The sequence below is a fragment of the Plectropomus leopardus genome, chromosome 8 (genome assembly GCF_026936395.1).
Source record: "Plectropomus leopardus strain MGB_pleo_1.0 chromosome 8, ASM2693639v1, whole genome shotgun sequence".
Lineage (NCBI taxonomy): Eukaryota > Metazoa > Chordata > Actinopteri > Perciformes > Serranidae > Plectropomus > Plectropomus leopardus.
Window position 1 is genome coordinate 14943244 of NC_142183.1, and position 20444 is coordinate 14963687.

A 20444-nucleotide genomic window follows, 5' to 3' on the forward strand; every position below is an offset into this window, starting at 1 on the left:
ATTAAAGCAATAAAATAAGAGTTCTCATTAAAACCAGGGACTGAAGAAATGCTATCATAAGTGAGGAAACACCAGGGGCAGGATAAAACCTATAGATTAAAGATTAAAAAATATATATAATTTTAATAATAACTTAAATAAAATAAACAAAATACTTTCTAAATAGTAGATAAATGTACATAAAATAAAAACAACAGATAATCATGCACAAAAATGGAAAATATATACATAAATAAATAAATAATTTACCATCTAGTAAAACAGTAAAACAAATAGTCAATAAATAAATAGGTAAAGTTCAGTTAGGAGACAAACTATAAAGGTTTGTGTTGAGTTTTCTCTTATAATTGTACTCATCTACTCTACAGTGCTAAGGGAACAAATGCAATTAGAAACTGTCAGCTAGAGCCAGAAATAAAGGTGTAATTATCTGCTTGCAGGATGTACCTGTTCCAGTTTTACTGGTCAGTCTTCTTTTACTATCTTTAAAATAAGTTACTGTACAATCGAAATATAGCCCCTCCTCTTTTTTCTCGCACTTTTTATACCTTGTACCACTGCCGTAGTCTTTCGTAAACTATTCTATCATAAAACATTTGACTAACTAAAACTGTATAGTATAAACCACAGTATTGTTAATATGATGAAAATAAGGATGTTTGAAAAGCGATAAGCAACGTCAGTGTTACTTCCACGTTGTCAAGTCGGTTAGAACAAAAATCACGTCCTATTTCTCTTCTTTCAACTTAAAAGCATTGATGAAATACGTGTTGCTCAATTTGATATTTCAATCATTAATAGTAGTATTAATATACAAAATATACTTAAAAAAAAGTCATACGTATATCACCAACTGCTTTACATTTTAAAAGCATCCATACTGAATATAATACTTATTGTATTTATTTATTTTGAAGATAAAATCGCTTGTCTTCCGCATAGCTTGACGCAGCTGAACGTCACCGCTGCTGGTTGCGCCAGACAGGTCAGCTCAGTTACTGCGTCCCGAGTAGAAAGACGTAGCCAGCTAACAGCTAGCAAACATCCCCTTTATTTAGAAGAAGGAATACTCTCCTTCGACATAAGTATACCAAACATTAGAAGAACCGTGTCCGCGATAAAATGAAGAGGCGGATACACTTAAGTTTTGTGCTGGTTTACTCGCTAGTCTCGTATGTCTGTTTGTGCTCGGCGTTTTATCTTCCGGGTTTAGCACCAGTGAGTTTTTGTGAAGACGGCAAAGGCAGTGAAGATTGCCAGGTATGTTGAATTAATTAGATTTACGTTTATTATGCAATGTAGTGTTTTTTATGATGTAGTCGGAATTAGCATATGAATTTCAATTTCGTATCTTCCTCAATTTTGCTAGCTAGCCAACCGTCTCCGTAGGCCCCGGCTATTACCTGGAACCGGAGCACTGACATAATATTCCAATACATTGTTTATTGATTTTTTGGATTCAAGCTGTCATTGTTAAGGGAGTATATGAACTAGCTGTGGGCCATGGTTTTTACAAGCCAAGCTTGAGGTTGTTAACACATTAACACTGATGTCGATAATGACTTAAGACAGATAATAGCCATCATTGTACTTACTTTGACTGCCCACTGCTCTGCCAACGTTACCTTTCAAAGATCAGGTAAATTTGGATTGACCAAGGCGTTGGGATCTGTCAAATCATTTACCCCTTAAAGACGGATCACATATAATTTGCACAAAGATCTACCGCAAGTCTTTGCTTATGACTGATTCAATTACTTCTTATTAACATTGGCTGTATGAATGAACCCGGAACATGGGCACCCATGTGGCCTGAGTGAGCCTTTTTTGTTTTTGGTTAAGCAAATACAGACTGAAAGACAAATTTGTTTTTGCTCCATTACAGACAGTGATTCAACTGTTCGTCAATCGCTTGGACTCAGTGGAGTCAGTCCTGCCTTACGAGTATGATGTGTAAGTAACGTTTTGTTTCCCCATTTATTTAATGTCAGGATTTATGTTTTCTAGCTCAGTAACACCTTCCCATTGTGTTTGTGTGTTAAGATTTGACTTTTGCAAAGATGCCAAGGAAATGAGGCCTTCAGAGAACCTTGGACAGGTGCTGTTTGGTGAGCGAATTGAGTCTTCACCATACAAGGTGGGTGTTAACCAGAAAATCAAAGCCTGTGTGGCATTTGTGGTGATGCTTATTGTAGATTCAGTTTCAATTTGTTTAATCTATTATATTGATCATTTTCCGTTACAGGTCAACTTCAAACAAGATGTTAAATGCAGCACGGTGTGCACCAAAACGTACAAGAAAGGCAGTCAGGAGGATGCAACCAAACTGGATTTTCTGAAGATGGGAATGCAGCTGAACTACCAGCACCACTGGTTTGTAAATAATGTATTATATTGTGATGTCATTCTTTGTCTATAAGCTGTTTATAATGGAGAGGCGTTGTTTGAAAGATGGATAACAGCAGTTAAGCAAATAGAGAAAAGGTGTTTGTTGAGGTAAACCAACTTTTTTTTTCTTTCTTTTTTTAAAGGATCATAGACAACATGCCAGTGACGTGGTGCTATGATGTTGAAGATGGCCAGAAGTACTGCAACCCAGGTTTCCCCATTGGCTGCCTCGTCACCGCAGATGGCCGAGCTAAAGATGCTTGTGTTATCAATGTGAGTTGTGATATTTGTCTCCGAACGTGCGCCCTGCCTATCATCTGCTCATAAAGCGTTTCTCATTTTGACATATTGCGTCATATGCAGCATATCTTTAATTTAGTCAAGGGTGTCTCAGATAGATATTTCAATTCTGCATTTTCACAAATGCTTATTTTGTCATTCATTACTTTTCTTATGTTCAAATATAAAAGTAGTCTTAAAATTGCAATTAACTGTAATTTAAAGTCTTAGACGGTATTTGACGATACTTTCCATCTTTCATTAAATTAATGAAGCAAAGTTAATAATGCAACCAAAATATGACTGAATTGATGGGTTCGGGTATACAGATACAGAATAGTACAAATGATGTGTGGAACAGAAGTGAACTTGGAAGTCATCCAATATATGATTTGATTTAGACAATTCTAGTATAGCAGAAACTCAACGATACAGATGTTTGTTTACGGTTCTACCCCGAGAGTATCTGATACTGAATACATTTTTTTATTATTTTTAGTCTGAGTTCAACAAAAAGAACACATTTTATGTCTTCAACCACGTGGACATCAAGATCACTTACCACAGTGGAACATCAGAAGGATGGAGAGGAGCTCGACTTGTCGCCGCCACTCTGGAGCCAAAGAGGTAATTGTGGTTGGTGGTAGATTGATATTATTCGATTTAGGTTTAATCTGTCTTAATGTGTTGCAGCTGAATGACAATTCACCATTCAAAACCAACACTAGATATATCAATAATTTGACATGAGGGATTTTGTGTGTTTTTTTGCACAACAGTATCAAACAGGCAGATGAAAAAAACCCAAGCTGTGACGGAGGCAGCCCAATGGAGGTTCCTGGAGAGTTTGATAGTGATGTGTCGATAGTTTACACCTACTCAGTTGCATTTGATGTAAGCTTCCCAACTATATCACAAGCTGTATTATGTAACTAATTGTACATGACTAATATATAACAAGCATGAAAAAATAACATTTTGCTTGCAGTGTTTTTTGCAATAATTTTACTTTATTTTACAGGAAAACAATTCTATCAAGTGGGCCTCCAGGTGGGACTACATCCTGGTCTCCATGCCTCACACCAACATCCAGTGGTTTAGGTATGAAGATATTTTTCACACTCCTAAAAAAATTCTCTGGGTCTCGATGCTTGTTAGCTGATGCTATGGTTTGTCTTGTGTGTTTGTCCAGCATCATGAACTCCTTGGTCATCGTCCTCTTCCTGTCTGGCATGGTCGCCATGATCATGCTGAGAACTCTGCACAAGGACATTGCAAGATACAACCAGGTGGACCAGGTAAGAGCACTGCAGAAGTCTCTCTCACTTTGAACACATCCAGATGCGTATATGAAGCATTAGCCTGCATGTGAGGATTTCTTGAAGATGTAGTTGTTCAAAGCAAACCAAAAACAGGCTATGTTTGTAGGTACACTTTGAATCTCATTATTTCGAGTCTTGTTTGTGTACGGCAGGCACGTTGCCAGCATGCAAATGAACTATTCAAAATGGATGGTATAAGACAATCTCACGAGCTAACAGCTTTTCAGGAACATTGAATAGCAGCCTTGTTTTGGGGGGTTAAAAGATTACAGGTGTATGTTGTTGTATTTTTTTTTTTTACTTATCCCAAAGTAGATTAAATGATTTAGATTTTAGCTTAAACATTGATCTCACTAGTATATTGGAGGTTGAGGTTTTCACCAGACAGTAATTGTGCGTGTTTACTAGTCGTCTTTAACACCTTACATGGCTGATGCTTTAATTCTGCCCTGCGAGATGTCACCCCACACACTGGGTGCAAAACACCCAGCGTTATAAATATTGTGTTACATTTCACAGGCAGACTTGATAAAGCTTCCAGCGTCCAAGGAAAAATCCTCTGTAAACTACGTAAGCTTACTGAAAGCAGTTTTGAACAGAATCTTTTGTGGTTGTTAAATCAGGTGTATGGGTGTGTGATTACAGCAAACCGGCACATTAGAACAGAACGTAAAATATGGTGTGAATATTTTGCGCAGCTTTCAAGAAAAGGGTTTATACTAACAAATTGACTGAGGAGTTTTGTCACACCACATTTTACAGCTTTTGGTAAAGATTTTCTCAGTCTTTACTTTATTTTTCTTTGCTTAAAGGCAAAGTAGAGTTCACTGCTTGGTGGTGGGTTAACCTTTAACTTTTATAATTTGTAAATGTTGGCTGCTTCCTTGATTGTGACTGTTGCTGTAATGTTTTATGCCCCCCCCCTCCCTCAAGGAGGACGCACAGGAGGAGTCAGGGTGGAAGCAGGTGCACGGGGATGTTTTCCGTCCCCCCAGGAAAGGCATGCTGTTGTCTGTGTTCCTCGGACAGGGCACCCAGATCTTCATCATGACCTTCATCACTCTCTGTAAGCACTATTTTACATGTAATACCACCAATAGTTACATTCACTGGATAAGAGTTTCCTCTCTGAATGACTATCATTAGTCTCACTTTTCCTTATTGTTCCACTCATAAAGTACATCCAGTGACACCAGTCTCACATTTTCTTTGCACACACAATCGTTGCAGCAGTTTGTATTGTTTCAGTCTGTATTTCACTAAATGGCTGCCATTTTCTTGTAATTAGTTAGTGTATTATTAAAACAAGATTATCTGGAACTTTCAAGACAATGCAAGCTCAAACTCAGCTGGTTATCGGCCAAAACATACCCGGTCTAGCAGTTCAGCACCAGGCTGAAGGCCCATGGGCGGAAAACTCTGAAATATAGTGATTATCAGTCAAGAGAACACAGTTAAGGGCATATATGTGTGTATATTTATATATATATATATGCGGATTATTTTTGCATCAACCTTTTAAACCCCAGATCAGCATCAGTTTTCTTGTGCTTTGTTAAGATGCCTTTCACAAGCATTTAAACAATTGAAACGTGAGCAAATTTTCTTTAATTTCTTTCAAAAACACCTGAAAAAAATGGCAAACAGCAGCTTTGCATGAATTGAGAAGCTCGCAAATTGCAAACAAATAGTAAAAGGTGACAAGAAAATGACCTAAAAATTAAATTATTAAATTATATGGGGAAAATAACAAGAAAACTTAATTTATAACAATTATTTATTTAAAGTTAGGATACTATAAAATATGTATTTATATTTATTATTTTATTTTAGCACTTTTTGAGGTCATTTCCCGTTATTCATTCTTTTCCCTTTTTTGTTGTTGCTTATTTCAGGTGAAACTTTTTTTTTCTAATTTCCTATATTTTTTGTGAAGTTGCTCATTACCCTTTTTTTGATACATGTTTTTGAAAGAAATCAAGCCATTTTGCTCAAGTTTCAAAGGGTCAATGGCACTCTTTGTATTGATATTTCAGTGCTTAATTTGCAATGGTGCTGTTTTGTCTGAATAAGTGCACTGATGACTGTTTGTCCACTGTAGTCCTGGCCTGTCTGGGTTTCCTGTCACCCGCCAACAGAGGGGCTCTCATGACATGTGCTGTGGTACTCTGGGTTCTGCTGGGCACGCCTGCTGGCTACGTGTCTGCACGCCTTTACAAAAGTAAGAGTCCAGTGAAATTAAAGTGTCCCGAGTTGTTGCAGTCAGTGTGATCGTTCTCATCATGGTGTTCTCGTCCATCTCCGTTTCTGTGCTCAGCTTTTGGAGGCGAAAAGTGGAAGACAAACGTCCTGCTGACAGCACTCTTGTGCCCAGGGTGAGTTCACTGGCTTTTTTTTTTTTTTTGCATAGCTTTTTGTTTATTCGTCTCATTTCTGTTCTTAGTTTCTGTCCTAGAGGGCTGGGGTGATATGTTACGCTTTTATCCAACTCACACATGTTGTCTTTCTCTGTGTCATTGTCTCTTCCCTAGTATTGTGTTTGCAGACTTTTTCCTGATGAACCTGATCCTTTGGGTGGAGGGCTCCTCAGCAGCAATCCCCTTTGGCACTCTGGTGGCCATTTTGGCTCTGTGGTTTGGAATCTCCGTGCCCCTCACCTTCGTTGGTGCCTACTTTGGATTCAAGAAACCTGTGAGTGTGGCTTCTGAGTATATAAAACGATGCAGCTTGAAATTATTAATTGTGAATAAAAGGTGTTGGTGTTTGCCAGTTTGTGATCGTTTCCTCTCTCTTTCTGCTCCTGTGCAGGCAATTGAACAACCAGTGCGAACAAACCAAATCCCCCGTCAAATCCCTGAGCAGTCATTCTTTACGAAGCCCATCCCTGGTATCGTAATGGGCGGCATCCTGCCCTTCGGCTGCATCTTCATACAGCTTTTCTTTATTCTCAACAGCATTTGGTAAGAGGGCAGGAATGCCGTCTTTCCTGATTGATCTGTAGTTCTTAACAGCTTAAGCAGCGAGGAGGAGATTGGCTCTTCTCACCTGTTGCCTCCGTTGTTTTTAGGTCTCATCAGATGTACTACATGTTTGGATTCCTGTTTCTGGTTTTCATTATTCTACTCATCACATGCTCCGAGGCCACAATCCTGCTCTGCTACTTCCACCTGTGTGCTGAGGTACCTGAATGCTTAGAGAATCGTGTGTCATTTATCAAACTCGAATGCGGAGAAATTCATTATTTTCACTTCAAAATGAATTCACTATTAATAGCAATAATGTACTTGTCGTGTTATAGTCCTACTTGTGTAAAAAAAAAAAGAGGAAATGATAATGCAAAGCTTCTTCTAGATTTCAACTTTGAATATATTAATCGTCATTTCCTCCCTGACTACGTATTCTGCTAATAATGTTTTTGCATAGGGCAATTTCAGTTTCATTTCAACTTCACGTGTCATCTATTGTAATATGTCTCCAGGACTACCATTGGTGGTGGCGTTCCTTCCTGACCAGCGGTTTCACAGCGGTCTATCTATTCATCTACGCCGTGCATTACTTCTTCTCAAAGCTGCAAATAATCGGAGCTGCCAGCACCATCCTCTACTTTGGATACACCATGATTATGGTCCTTATCTTCTTCCTCTTCACAGGTGAGGCTCTGAGATAAGACAAACACGAGGTCTTTAAGCAGCCACAGTGATTTACGGCTCATCTTGACACATTGATATGGATATTATAGTGTAATTGCTGTCTTTTATGGGGGAGCTCAGTTTGTGACAAAAAAGACAAATGATCATTTATGTAGTGCGTTATATACTAGTGATGGATATCAAGAACCGGAACTTAATTGTTGCTGGTTTCAGACTGATCATCAGTACAAAATATTGATAAGCTCCCGAACAATCAGTACTGCTATGTTTTTTTAATGTAACATCACATAGCTGTCATTTCTAAATTCTTAGCCTCTCCTTATGATGACAAAGCTGCTGGCGTCAGGCGATTATGTCTGATGTTGCGTAACTGCATGTTTGCATTCTGTGTTCTCCAGTCGAGGCTGACTGAAAAAAGTGTGGCCTCGCTTTATGAATGTTGCTTTTAAGATGTCTTCTTTGTTATCTATTTCTGTTAGCTGCTGAAAAGCTCAGGGACTCATAGTTATCTGGTAATTTGTAATATTGTTTAGCTTCTGGTATTGAAGCAGCATTAAGGCATGTCGTCACTAGACATTGGCCGCACTTGCATCTCCGTCATGATACACATATTATGTATATAGGATTCCTGTGGATCCTTAAAAAGTATTAAAATTAATTCAATTTATAAATCTAAAAATTAGGCCTTAATAAGTATTGAAATGCCATGGATCCATCTTTCGAAAGTCCTGAAAATGCTAAGACATGGAAAATAGGATATTATGAATAGGTTTTTCTTATTTTCTGACATTATATTTTAACACCTCAAAAATAATTGGTAACATCTATTTTTTTTTTTATTTAAGGTATTAAAAAGTCTTGAATAGTCTTACATCTTGCTTTTAACCCTGAATACAGGAAACTCTAGAAACTATTTAACTTATTTCATCAAAAAAGAGACAGTAATAATAAAATTACTAATGAATCTTTTCATGATATGTTTTACATTTTTTCACCAATTTTTTTATCTCTTCTGCACAATTCTTGTTATGTTTGTTATTATCTACTTGCTTTTATCTAATCTTTTGTGCTAATAAATCAAAATCAAATTAAATTATGGAGAGTAGTTTCAATAAGAGCATCAGTATTGATCAGTACAATCCTAATTGTTTATTTTATGTCAGGTGAGTGAGCTTCAATAGCGTACGGCATGCCAGGCGGAGGGAGGAGTGTTGTTTTTTTAGGTTTGAAGATGTTTGTTTGCTCAGCTTTGACTCAACTGTATTGTAAAGATTCCGGACGTCCGTCCTGTTCATATGACATTAAACACCAGGAAGCAGTCTGCACTATTGTGCAACTCCTTTTCTGTCTTTCCTTGTCATGTAGTGAGCGCAGAGCCTTGGCCTTTATATTTCCATACTGGCAGTGCAGAGGGATTGTGTCACATGACGTTAAAGGGCATTTATTTGTACGGGTCCCATTTGAACTGTCATATTGTGTTTAAAATTTAATGAAAGTCAGAGAGACTGTTGGAAATGAGACGAGAGTGTTCAAAGTCCCTCCTGGTCAGATCTAGTTTTGCAGACTTATTTAGGTCAGTTTTAGTGTCTGTGGTCTGCTGTTTGACAAGCCAGAGCCTAGTTTTATCAGGGAGTTTCTTTTTTTCTTCTGAAGAAGATCAAAAGATACAGGCAGCGCTTTGACTTGTTGCCATGGACGATGAGAAGTCTTTGTGCACTCAGGTTCTTGACCATCGCTGGGTTTCTCTGTGCTTGCACCACAAAATCCAACCGTGTGACTGAGGATGTGCAGATTTATGTACCACACAGGTTATCACAGAGTGAGCGTGAAAACAACATTGTTGCTGCTTTTGTGTCCGTGTAAAAAGAGACAAGGATTGACACGTGTTGACATGGTAACAGCACTCTCCAGCCCTGTCCAGCTCTCTACACACCAACTCAGATGAGACGATGGGTGTGTGCGGAGAAAAGAGGATATATTCAGGACTAGATAACAGCCTAGTCTCCGTGTCACCCAGAAGTATTCTGCTAACCATAATGTCATATGACGACATTTTTTTCCTGGTGTTTTACTGTCATGAGGCCAGATAAAAGTTAGCCTGTAGCCCTGCTTGTCAGTGCAATGCTGCTTGACACTATCTTAAGACAGAGCTGTAAGTAGCAAGGGGACGAGATGTCAAAAGATTATCACTAAGAAATAATCCAAGGATTCAAGGAAAAGATTATCAGTTTCCCTCCTTGCTTCCAGTTTTGATCTAAATAATCCAAATCTCTCTCATTCCCCATCTTTAAGTTTTTTAGTCTTTTTCACCTCGTCCTAACTTTGATCACAGTTTAATTCGGGATTGGGCTGCATGGCCCCTGTTGCGCAGTCAGATAGGACTTTTATACCCACTCGAACTGATCCAGGATTTTGACCAATCTGGCTTCTCGACATTGGGGGAGTACATGCTCTCTAACTGATAAAATGAGGTGCTGTTTTCACGGTTTTGTGGAGATAGCAGTCCAAACTGTCAAAAGTAATTTTTGTCAAGCTTTTAGTACATGGAACTTGTGACAGCAAGCTGGCTTTGCAGTTTGACACTTTGGTGCATTTTTTTTGTTTGTTTTACTCCTGAAATACATTTGAGGGCCTTGTGACTTTCATTCATTTTAAATTTTACGAATATTTGACCTTAAGGTAGCTCGTAGCCCAATTTGGACGTGTGAAGTTCCAGTGTGTACGATTTAGAGGGACATATTGGCAGAAATTGACTATTTTCTTGAGTGTATAATCACATGAAAATAAGAACAGTTGTGTTTTTGATATCTTAGTATGAGCTGATTATATCTACATAGGGAGTAGGTCCTCGTCAACAGAAACCACGATGTTGTACTGCCGTGTTTCTGCAGTAGCCCAGATCCAAAACAGGAAAAGGGAAAAAAAAACACTGGCTCTAGATAGATTCACGTTTTTGCGTCGTCCACTGTAGTTAACAGCCCCTATTGCAGTGAGAGAGACAAAAAAGCACAGATTTTTAACAAGAAGGGGCTTTATTCAGTAGTTGTACATGCCCTAATCACTGGGTCTGTCTTAAACCTCCTAAACAGCAAACACTAGAGTTGAGCTGAACACTCAGATGAAATGAATAGCGGGCACAGATAACGTACGTTTTCGAGCGTAAAATCTGTTATTGTAATGAAAGGAAATCCTCATTTGGCTCTTTGTTCAATGTCTTACTCTTGTGATCAAAAAAAAAAATCTGAAGTTTAATTCTGAGATTTTTCTGTAAATATTTTTCTCATAAATAATAAATGTAGCAACCCGTATTGATGTCAGGCTTAAAACAACAACTTCCAACTTAAATCTAACCGTCTTCCTATCAAAACTCCACCAACTGCCATCTTAAAGCCCGCCCCTTCAGAGTACAAATACAAGTACAGATGCAGATACAGATATAAGTGTAATCACTCACCCTTAATGAACAGTGAGAAAATTCAAACCAGGAGAAGTTTCAGTTGGTTGTAATCTGCAATTCTCACAACTAGGTGCCACTAAATGCCCCCTAAATCTGTTACTTTAAGTTTGTTTTAAGTGCTTTTCCTCCCTTTTGAAGTATTTCTCAAATCTTATTTCTAACCTGTCTTTTCTCCTCAGGTACAATTGGCTTCTTCGCCTGCTTCTGGTTTGTAAATAAGATCTACAGTGTGGTCAAGGTGGACTAGAGGACTGAGGGAAAGACTGACTCCTTCCTGTCGCAGCGCTGGCCTCACGGTGCTGGCCGCGCGATAAAGTGGTCTGAATGGCCCTGAACTGAAACCATCACTTATCATAGAAAAGACCCGAAGAGCAGAGCCCGTCCTCTTTTGTGCTTTAAACCTATGTTGCTATTGTTTTGTTTTCTTTTTTTAAAAAATATATATAATTTTGTCGTCACTGTTGACCAGTAATATTTTGAGTGGCGCCTTGAAAATCAGTGTGGGTTACAATGATCTATCTGTCATAGTGAGCAGTTTGTTTTGGTGGGTTTAACAAAAAAACTGTTTTTATTTTAATTTTCTACAGAAAGTCAAATGTTCTGTATTTTGCATTTCTATTCCCTTATGACTAAATGTTTTGGTTTTCATTACCTGTATTTTAATGATAAAAACAATGTGTGTACATATACTGTATAGAGAGAGTAAGCGAGAAAATGCTACCTAATGATTGTCACCATTATGGAATCATATGTAGGAGTTTCTTTTCTTTTATAAGGTGGAGAAGGGGCTATAAATCCTTAAATATCAGCCTGTATTGTAGTTCGGAAATTATATAAAACACTGATATTGCTATGACACATGTCCATTCTCTTGTTTTTGATGGCTACATTTAAAGTTTGTGTAGAAACAAAGGGTACACTTAGTTAAGAAGCACATCTGTAACATAGACGAATATGCGACAGCATGTTGCACATGAAGGATGATCTCTCAATGACATGCCTGACTTGCTTGGCCGCATGGGAGATTTTCACCTGGTCACCATGACGCAGTCCTTGAATTTACTGATTAAGTGCATATGCACCGTTAAGATGCACCCTTTTAGATTTTAATAAGCAGTTTGCGGAACTGTAACGTCATAAAACACTGCTGCCTTTTGCTTCGAGCAGTGTGGTGGTCATCACCCAAGGTGATAACATTTTTACAAATAAATGCAATTAATTCAAAATGAAAGCCATGTTTTGTTTCGTTTTTTCTTTTAGCCACCAGAATGCATACATCAAAATTTTACACACTATTAACCACCTTCATTACTTTTGGTGTCTGGACAGGCTGTGGGATTCAGTGTTCAGCATAATGTATATAAGAGTCTATACTGATGTGGAGATGAGTTACATAAAGACAATATAAGCATTAGCATTAGCTCTTTATTTTTAGCTGAATGTTTGCTTCACATTTTACAGTTCTTTTTTCTCTAACTACAAATTCACAAATAAGTCCTCGTAGCAACTTCCAACTTTTTCAAAAAACGAGTTTCATTTCTGGCAGTTATTTTAAAAGGGCTGCACAGGTTTGCTTTTATTTAGCTATGGGTCAAAATGTGCTCTCATCTCATTCATGCATTTATGTCAGGGTTCACGCAGACTGAATTCACTCATCTAAAAATAATAGGTGTTAAATCCATCTTCCAAAAGTCTGAAAAATGCTAAAACACTGGGAGTAGGATTTTAGGAATCTTTTTTTTTCTGATATTGCATTGTGAAATCTTACGATAACTGACATCTGCTCAGAGTTTTACAGCATGGCTCACAATGGTACAAGGCATTGCATATGAAGCTTGGTGTTTGTTACATAAAGCATTTCTCAAATAGCATATACCGAGTGAGAATGAGAAACTACAGATTAACAAGAAAACTCCATGTATTTGGTGTCACATTTCTGTATTTCTTGAATTGCCTTCACTAATGCCTCATTCAAATCCTATGCTTGTAAAGAATGTAGCTTTACCTGGTGTCAAATACAAAGACTGGACGACGCAGACTCCCCATAACTTCGCAGTATTTTAAAGATCCTGCTCATTGTACAGTTTGTAAAGCCAGACGCTGGTTCACACACAGCTGTGGTCATCTTAGTCTCAAGTAAGTGTTTGACTTGAAAAACGCGTTGAATTCAACATAACAATCTGCACATATTACAATTAGTTCACCTTTATTAAACGACAGACACCTTTTTGATGTTGAATAATTAAACCAGAAATAATACAAAAGCACAATATAAATCACAAAAATATGTAGTTTTAAAGCACTTAAAAACATTATTTCCTCTTATCTGATGATACATTTTATTACATACTGTACTGCACCTCTTTGTCTTTTACAAAGCAACACTGACTATCTTATTATACAAGATTGATTGTCATATATAATACTGTAGTATTGATCTTTTCAGTCTGTCCAGTCGGGTCCGATAAGTCGTGAATTGTTTCCCAGAAAACTATTGCAGTCTAATAATATCAATAACAACATAAATAATACACTGGGAGCAACGTGACTCATCCTGCTATTTTTTTTTTCCTTTACCAAAAGGTTACAAAAATGGACAAACTTGGGAGTACACTTTTCAAATAATGCACATAATATTGTGATGCACCAATGACATCCTTTGGCAACACATTTACCCTCTCAACTTTTTTTCTGACATGAGTCATTGCAAGCATATAACACTTACATAAGTACTCACCCTCTTTAAGCAGTTTTCCCAGTACAAATACTGTATCAGGGAGAATCTTTACAAATCTACATGGAGTCAGAGGAATATAAGACATCTGTTACATAATATGTTGCGGCATGCAGCCTACATTAAATAACTGGTGCAACGAGTCCACTGGTGTTTTTATCATACCCTGCTCTCTTTTTTTTCCCAACAAAAATAGTGTGCTTCCTACAAAAAAAGGCTGATACATAGGCAGAAAATACCAAGTTCAAAAATACAGTGGCCCACTGCAGTGAGATGCAAAATCTCCACCTCAGATGAGCTCAAGGTTAAAGGAGGAAACACAGAGGTCATCCCATCAGGGAGGAGACGTCACCTACTTTTGTGTGTTCTGTAACTGGCAAGCATAATAAATCCTATCTATTTACCCCAAAAGGCGCTTTGAAACTAAGAACAGTTACCATGACAGGGACATAAACACACGTATGTTCACTTGCTCAACAAGATTTAAGAACAGAGATGGACACGATACACAGTTTTCCTCAAACATACCCTGAGTTCATTAATTGCAGGCGAAGCTCGCTTGTACTGACGCGAGGACAGTACATCCTGTGCCCTCACGATGATCACAGAGTACAACACACACAGAGTTTAAAGGAGATTGAGTAGTTGTGCAGAAGATGAATGCCTTTTCAGAGACATCTATGGTCCATGATTACGGCAAAGTGGTCACAACATTTTGATGTAACACAACAATTTCTATCTCAGTACGGCAATTCTAGGTTTAAAAAACAGTGGCAGTTACAACAGACTTGCAGGATTTTAAATACAAATTAAATGTGATATCTGGTTTTACTATAGTGTGGATCTTTTTGAAATTTAGATTTAAATGCCCATTTTATGTAACAGCTAGAACAATATTCTGGGGTTCCCACGTTCATGGAAAACCTGGAAAAGTCATGGAATTTTGCAAGCATATTTTCCAGGCCTGGAAAAGTCATGGAATAAGTAAGAATCACCGAAAGTGTCAGAAAAGTCATCAGTAATCTTCTGTGGATAACCTTCCATGTAACATAATGGCAAATTTCTTTTCTGTTGCTGTCAAAGATTCGTAGCTCTAGTATGTGTCAGATGTGTGACAGTGTTTACCATCAGTACGTTTCTTCATTTACTTACAACATTCTGTTTCTTCCAGTTTGAACCAGATATGTAAAAAAATAAAGTTTTTTTTGTTATTGTCCTTAAAATGTCTTGGTAAAGTTGAAATTTTGTACATGAAAACATGTGGGAACCCTAATAATTGCATAAATTCAAAATACTAATGATAGTTTGCAAAGACAAAACATAAGATAACGCAATAGCTGCATATATTGTGACTTATCTGTGATAGCTGCACTTACATATGAATACTCTCACAATCTGACCAAGTGAAAATAAAGTTATATGTTTAAGATTTCTCTCACACAAACAATATATTATACATTCAATAGTGGACCAAATCATTTTCTTTCCAAGAAGTATATTCAACCTCAAATTCATCATTTAATCGACTTTATGACAAAGTAAAAAGATCAACCTCAAGAAGGCATATTAAGTTAAGAACACACTGTTTGACAAGCTCTTTAACTAAGAGCAAACATGGGTCTATCCAGCGAAGCAGATTATGTGTTTTGCTTGCTGTGGACTGTGAGCTCTCTCTCAGAGCTGACGCTGGTTGAGGTGGTTTCTTTACGACTGTCTCTGGACTTCCTCTCAAAAGTAGGAGAGGAGGATGTTGTGCACTCTTCCCAAGTCCGCAGAGGGAAGACTCTAGCAGTCAGGCTGGGCAGGTGAGGGTGGGCACCCGTACGTCCCTCTGTGGTTGTGAAGCAGCTCTCCATGGCGGAGCTCTGACTGGGGCGGCCTTGTTTGCAGAACAGCCCGCAGAGCAGGGCTAGGAATTCCTTCCTCACGCTGCGGTGCATGTAACCGTAAATGTAGGGGTGGAGGCAGCACTGCAAAAAGAAAAGCACAAGGGCGAGGGAGGACAACCAGGGCGGCACAGCTGCTCTGGCATTCATAGATATAGTGTTAAGTATGCTGTAAGGCCCCATGCTGAGGATATATGAGGCCATGATGACAAATACTACACGAGCTGCCTTGCAGTGGTAGTGGAAGCGTCTCTGCCTGACTCGAACAGGGTACCCCCTGGCTGAGTAGGGGCCATCAGGTGAACTGGCCTGCTGGAGCTGCCGCTGTGGACTGCTAGGTCCCTGGAAGTCCTGTGGGCAGGGCTGGGAGTAGGATTGTGTCTGTATGGGGTGCACAAGTGCGTTTTGCCTCCGAGCTGCTCTGAACACCATCCAATAACATCCAAGCATGATGAGCACTGGCAGCCAGAAGGAGAAGGTGGACACCACAGCAGAGTAGGACAGGCTAGACGACCACACCACCGAGCACACGTTGTGGCGGCGGTCAAAGTCAATGGCCCCCCAGCCGTAGAGCGGAGGTGTGCTCTGCAGGAAACTGAGCACCCACGTGCAGATGATCAGGTTGGTGCCCAGGTGAGGGGTCATTCTGGTGGGATAAGACAGAGGGTGGATGATAGCCAGGTAGCGATCTACGGAGACAACTATAATGGTGTTGACCCCAGCGAATGCAAAAAGGTGCATGAGCACAACAAGAGCTTGGCACAGTCGGGCGTCCAGGGGCCACACACCTGGCACGGTGGCTGCAATGGCAAAGGGCATGACTAATATGGTCTGGAGAAGGTCTGCCAAGAGAAGGTTGAGGACGAAGCGGTTGGCTACGTGAAGGAGCTGAGGTTTCCTCTGAAACACCAGCAGAACCACCACATTCCCAAATAAAGACACACACACAATGACAGATATGAGCACCATCTTCACCACACTGTTAACAGCAGAGAACCAGAATGGGTCTTGACTGGAGCGGGTGAAACCAGACTCCCAGGGAACATCAGTGAAATTTGTGCCCACATCGGGCGCCTGAGAGCTTGGCATTGTTCATCCAACACCAAGGCCAGTGGGTGCATGTGTGGCCTCACACGCAGTATTTACCTAAAATCAGGTTAGTCCCATCTTGATCAGGAGAGAAACAAGCTCAGGTTTGTTTGCTTTTCAGGGTGTAACAACGAGAAGCCGCTGGAGCTGCACCTCCTTATTCAGGTGCACAATGCAACATGCATCTCACATATCATGGAAACAGTCGACTCATCCATGCTGTGATGCTGGAGATGATCAATTTGCTGTTTTCCGTGATCAGTGATTAATCCCTTCACCCATCGACCAGGCCCTATTCTTCTCGCTGCCCACATCTGCAGAGCGAAAAATGGAATTTGCCATTTACCATAAATGCCGCCGATCAACCTGTCAGCATCCGTTGACAATGTCCAGACACTGGCGAATATCGCGAATCTGCAAATGATGTATAACACCTCGAAATGATCAGCGATGGCGCGAGGATGCTCACTCCCGTGCGCTCGCTTTTTTTTTTTATATCGCTTCGCTCCCGTTTCTGCTCCAGTCAATGGCAGCGAGCTTTCACGGCTCAGCTAACATACGCTGCATGTCTTCACCCAGCGGGGGTCTCTCATCCAGACGAGCGTATCTTTTCCTTCGCTGCTCCTTTTCGGATTTCATGGCAGATCAAACATGTATTATTTTATCAGCTCTGATTCCTCCTCAGCAGTCTTAGGCTACTTACGGTCGGGTCCTGTCTCCGAGGTGTCAGGGAAAAAAAAAAAAATCAAGGACACCTGCACTGAAATCTGCCCCCGTTGGAGCTTGTCACCGCCGATTCCCCCTCCCATCCGCCTTTTCCCTTTTTGTTGTGAATGTGCGTTTCACGATGCTGTCTGACACTTGTTAAACATGGTGAAATCATACAAACGTTATCTCAGTTTTTCATTGCGTCGAATTTGTCAAAAGATAAGGGTTGAACACATTGCCTGCATTATTATTTGGCCATTTAAGCATCATGTGTAGACCTTTTCATATGGATCATTATATAAATCAATTCACAAGGTGTGTCTTTATTATGGTCTTTTGCTCCCCACAATAAAAAGCCTGACTTTCCATTCAGCCTATTGTGTCTCAGCCAGTCTCACAGATCTCCTTAGTAACAAGGTATTGAATAAGGTGGCTGTTCATGTAATCTTAATTGGATGGCTGTCAGGGTGAAGAGCAAAATAGGACTAAAGTCGCCATTGTAGACATCTCTGCAAAGCACTAATCAGTATAGGGTATATATATATCAGTATATGCCCTACATGACCATTTGTGTATCAGTTTCTCACGCTGGGTTACATTAACTTCATAAAGAAATGTTTTTTCTTGCATGCCTCTGGTAAACGAAGAATCCAAAATGGCAAAACCTGGTGATGGATTGGTCAGTCCTTTCAAACGAGTTTTTAAACAGACTTTATTATATAGTTTGCCGATCGCTAAACATGAACACCAATAACTTCAGTTCATCAGCAATATTTGCCATTTTTGGATTCTTCATTCACTGGAGGCATGCAAGAGAAACACTGATTTCTTCACCAGTTCAATGTAACACAGAGTGAGAAATTGATGGTTATTTGGGTGAAATATTTCTTTAAAATCCTGAACTTCAGAGTAAATTCTTGACTTTGGACAACAGCATTCGAGAAAACAGTCAAAAGGTCCATTTAGTAGCTGCCCTCATGCTTTCAGTCACATTACTTCATCTTTATCAGTTATTTTCATCCTAATTGTATTTTTCAGTCTTCTCTCCCATGTTTTTCCTGAGGGTCCATAGAGAGTACATAATGGTCGGAATTACACCACCTGTTTTGGTTTTACACTGATTCACCTGACCTAAAGAACAATCCCAAAAAAGACAGAGATGATTAATATTTTATGTAGAACTTCATATTTGCTGTTAGATTTGGCTGAAGCTCTGTCTGACCAGACTCGTTACACTGATCTAACAACCTTTAAAGAAGCACTTAAAGCAAATAATTTATTTCCCAAACAAGCAATTAGTTTCAACTTTAAAATCTTTATTTAGTGCTGTAAAAGAAAATGAACTGAATGTGCTGCAATATTAAAACTCTTTCAGGCGTCATTATTCAACCTCTGACAGGATGAAGCTGAGAACTAGACCTCAATTCACTCTACATATAACAGACTGAATAGATAAATAGAGCCTCATTGTACTGAGATGAAATGTATTTACACGGGACTTCAGACGGTTCTACACACACACAAACACACAAAAACCTTTCGCATTCAGTATTTATGAATATCTGGATTGCTCCATTTTAATCAAATAACCACAACCTCTCTTCTGTGAATGCTTCTATATTATACATATTAGTATAAATCCCCATTTTTCTAAAAACTCCAACATTTCAGCCTTTCTAGCAAAGAGACTTCATTAAGATGCAAAGAAAACAAAAGCAGCACTACATTGTGCAACCCAATTAGTCTGTAGCTTACGTGGCCTACTAATCAACGCTCGTAATTAGCCATTTTATTTCAAGTCTTTGCTGTAACCGAGCTATCAAAAAGCTCTTTGATGTGACTCTCGAGCACCCTGTGTTTTAGATTTAGATTGCAAATGAAACGCCGGTGACTGCAAAGGGGGAGATGTTTCCTTGTTCTTTTGTTGAATGGACTGTGGTTCAAAGGGAGACCCACAGGCCTGTTGCCTCATGGGATTATTAGACTGTTAATACAGTATGAACGTTCACAGTGGCCTCAGGTGCACAGCTCTCTGTCTTCATGCAGCTTCTTACTCATTCACTGTCACTCACTGACACCTATAGGCCAATAAAATCAAACACACACTTGTCAGGAGCTCTGCAAGTCCTCGAGTGGTGCATCACTAATTCTCTGTGTCTGTTCCTCTATTGTGTCCACTGACGATCTCTGGGTCTATTATCAATTTAGTTTAGCTTTCAGTTAATAGGGGTTTTACTAGCATGACTGTAAATGTGCAATTTTGTCAGATTAATAATGTAAGAGTCTATTATTGCAAGGACAAGAAAAAGAGAAACTGTACATTGTACATATATATTCAAGAACCCTATTAATTTAAACATAAACCTTACAGCAATGACATAGTTTCCCCCCCAAAAAAAATCTAAAGTTGATATTTTGAATTTCTTAAAATCTTTCTCTCTTGCTGTATATCCTCCATCTATCAGCATCTTTGTTGCAGTCTCTGCTCCCATGGCAACCAGGACAGTCTACCTCTCCCTCTCCCTCTTAACATTATATTATATTATATGAAATATTTTTAGGATTTATTTCAGGTCTGCGAGAGTGTTTCAGTTTAAAAACCATTGCTTTACATAATTTTAGATTGGCTTGATGGTGTGGATGTTTTCTCCAAAATTATTTGGAATTTTTTTAATTAGTTGATTTCTGGAAACAAGAAAAGCAGAGAAGGTAAAAAAAACATCCTGATAGAGGCTATGGTTGGGTATGGTATGCTTTACAAAGGAATTATGGCTGACATGAAAAATGAGTCTTTAAGTGATGCTGATGATGGCTTCATATCTGAAACACATCCATTTATGTACTTTTTGCCCACATTAAATAAGTTAATTTAACAGTGACTGCAGGTGTTCTGTTTATTTTTGGATTCCTGCCACAACTGTGCGCCTATGT

General features: G+C 39.0%; 2 protein-coding genes across 3 annotated transcripts; one reads left to right on the forward strand and one right to left on the reverse strand.

The window, feature by feature from the left end:
• Positions 1-969: 969 nt before the first annotated feature.
• Positions 970-12327, forward strand: tm9sf5 (transmembrane 9 superfamily protein member 5). 2 transcript variants are annotated; one of them, XM_042493887.2, is made up of 18 exons: positions 970-1260; positions 1886-1953; positions 2044-2137; positions 2246-2373; positions 2532-2661; positions 3167-3294; positions 3447-3561; positions 3689-3768; positions 3860-3965; positions 4509-4559; positions 4923-5055; positions 6091-6210; positions 6307-6364; positions 6521-6680; positions 6798-6949; positions 7057-7168; positions 7468-7639; positions 11276-12327. In XM_042493887.2, the coding sequence occupies exons 1-18, from the start codon at positions 1123-1125 to the stop codon at positions 11341-11343; spliced, it is 2013 nt and encodes a 670-aa protein (XP_042349821.2). In that variant the 5' UTR covers positions 970-1122; the 3' UTR covers positions 11344-12327. The 2 variants fall into 2 exon arrangements, with proteins under 2 accessions (XP_042349821.2, XP_042349822.2); XM_042493888.2 differs by lacking the exon at positions 4509-4559.
• A 146-nt stretch (positions 12328-12473) lies between these two features.
• gpr101 (G protein-coupled receptor 101) lies at positions 12474-17620 on the reverse strand. The gene has a single exon (XM_088080946.1). It carries the CDS (start codon positions 16803-16805, stop codon positions 15468-15470), a length of 1338 nt encoding a protein of 445 aa, XP_087937072.1. The 5' UTR covers positions 16806-17620; the 3' UTR covers positions 12474-15467.
• Between the last annotated feature and the right edge of the window lie 2824 nt (positions 17621-20444).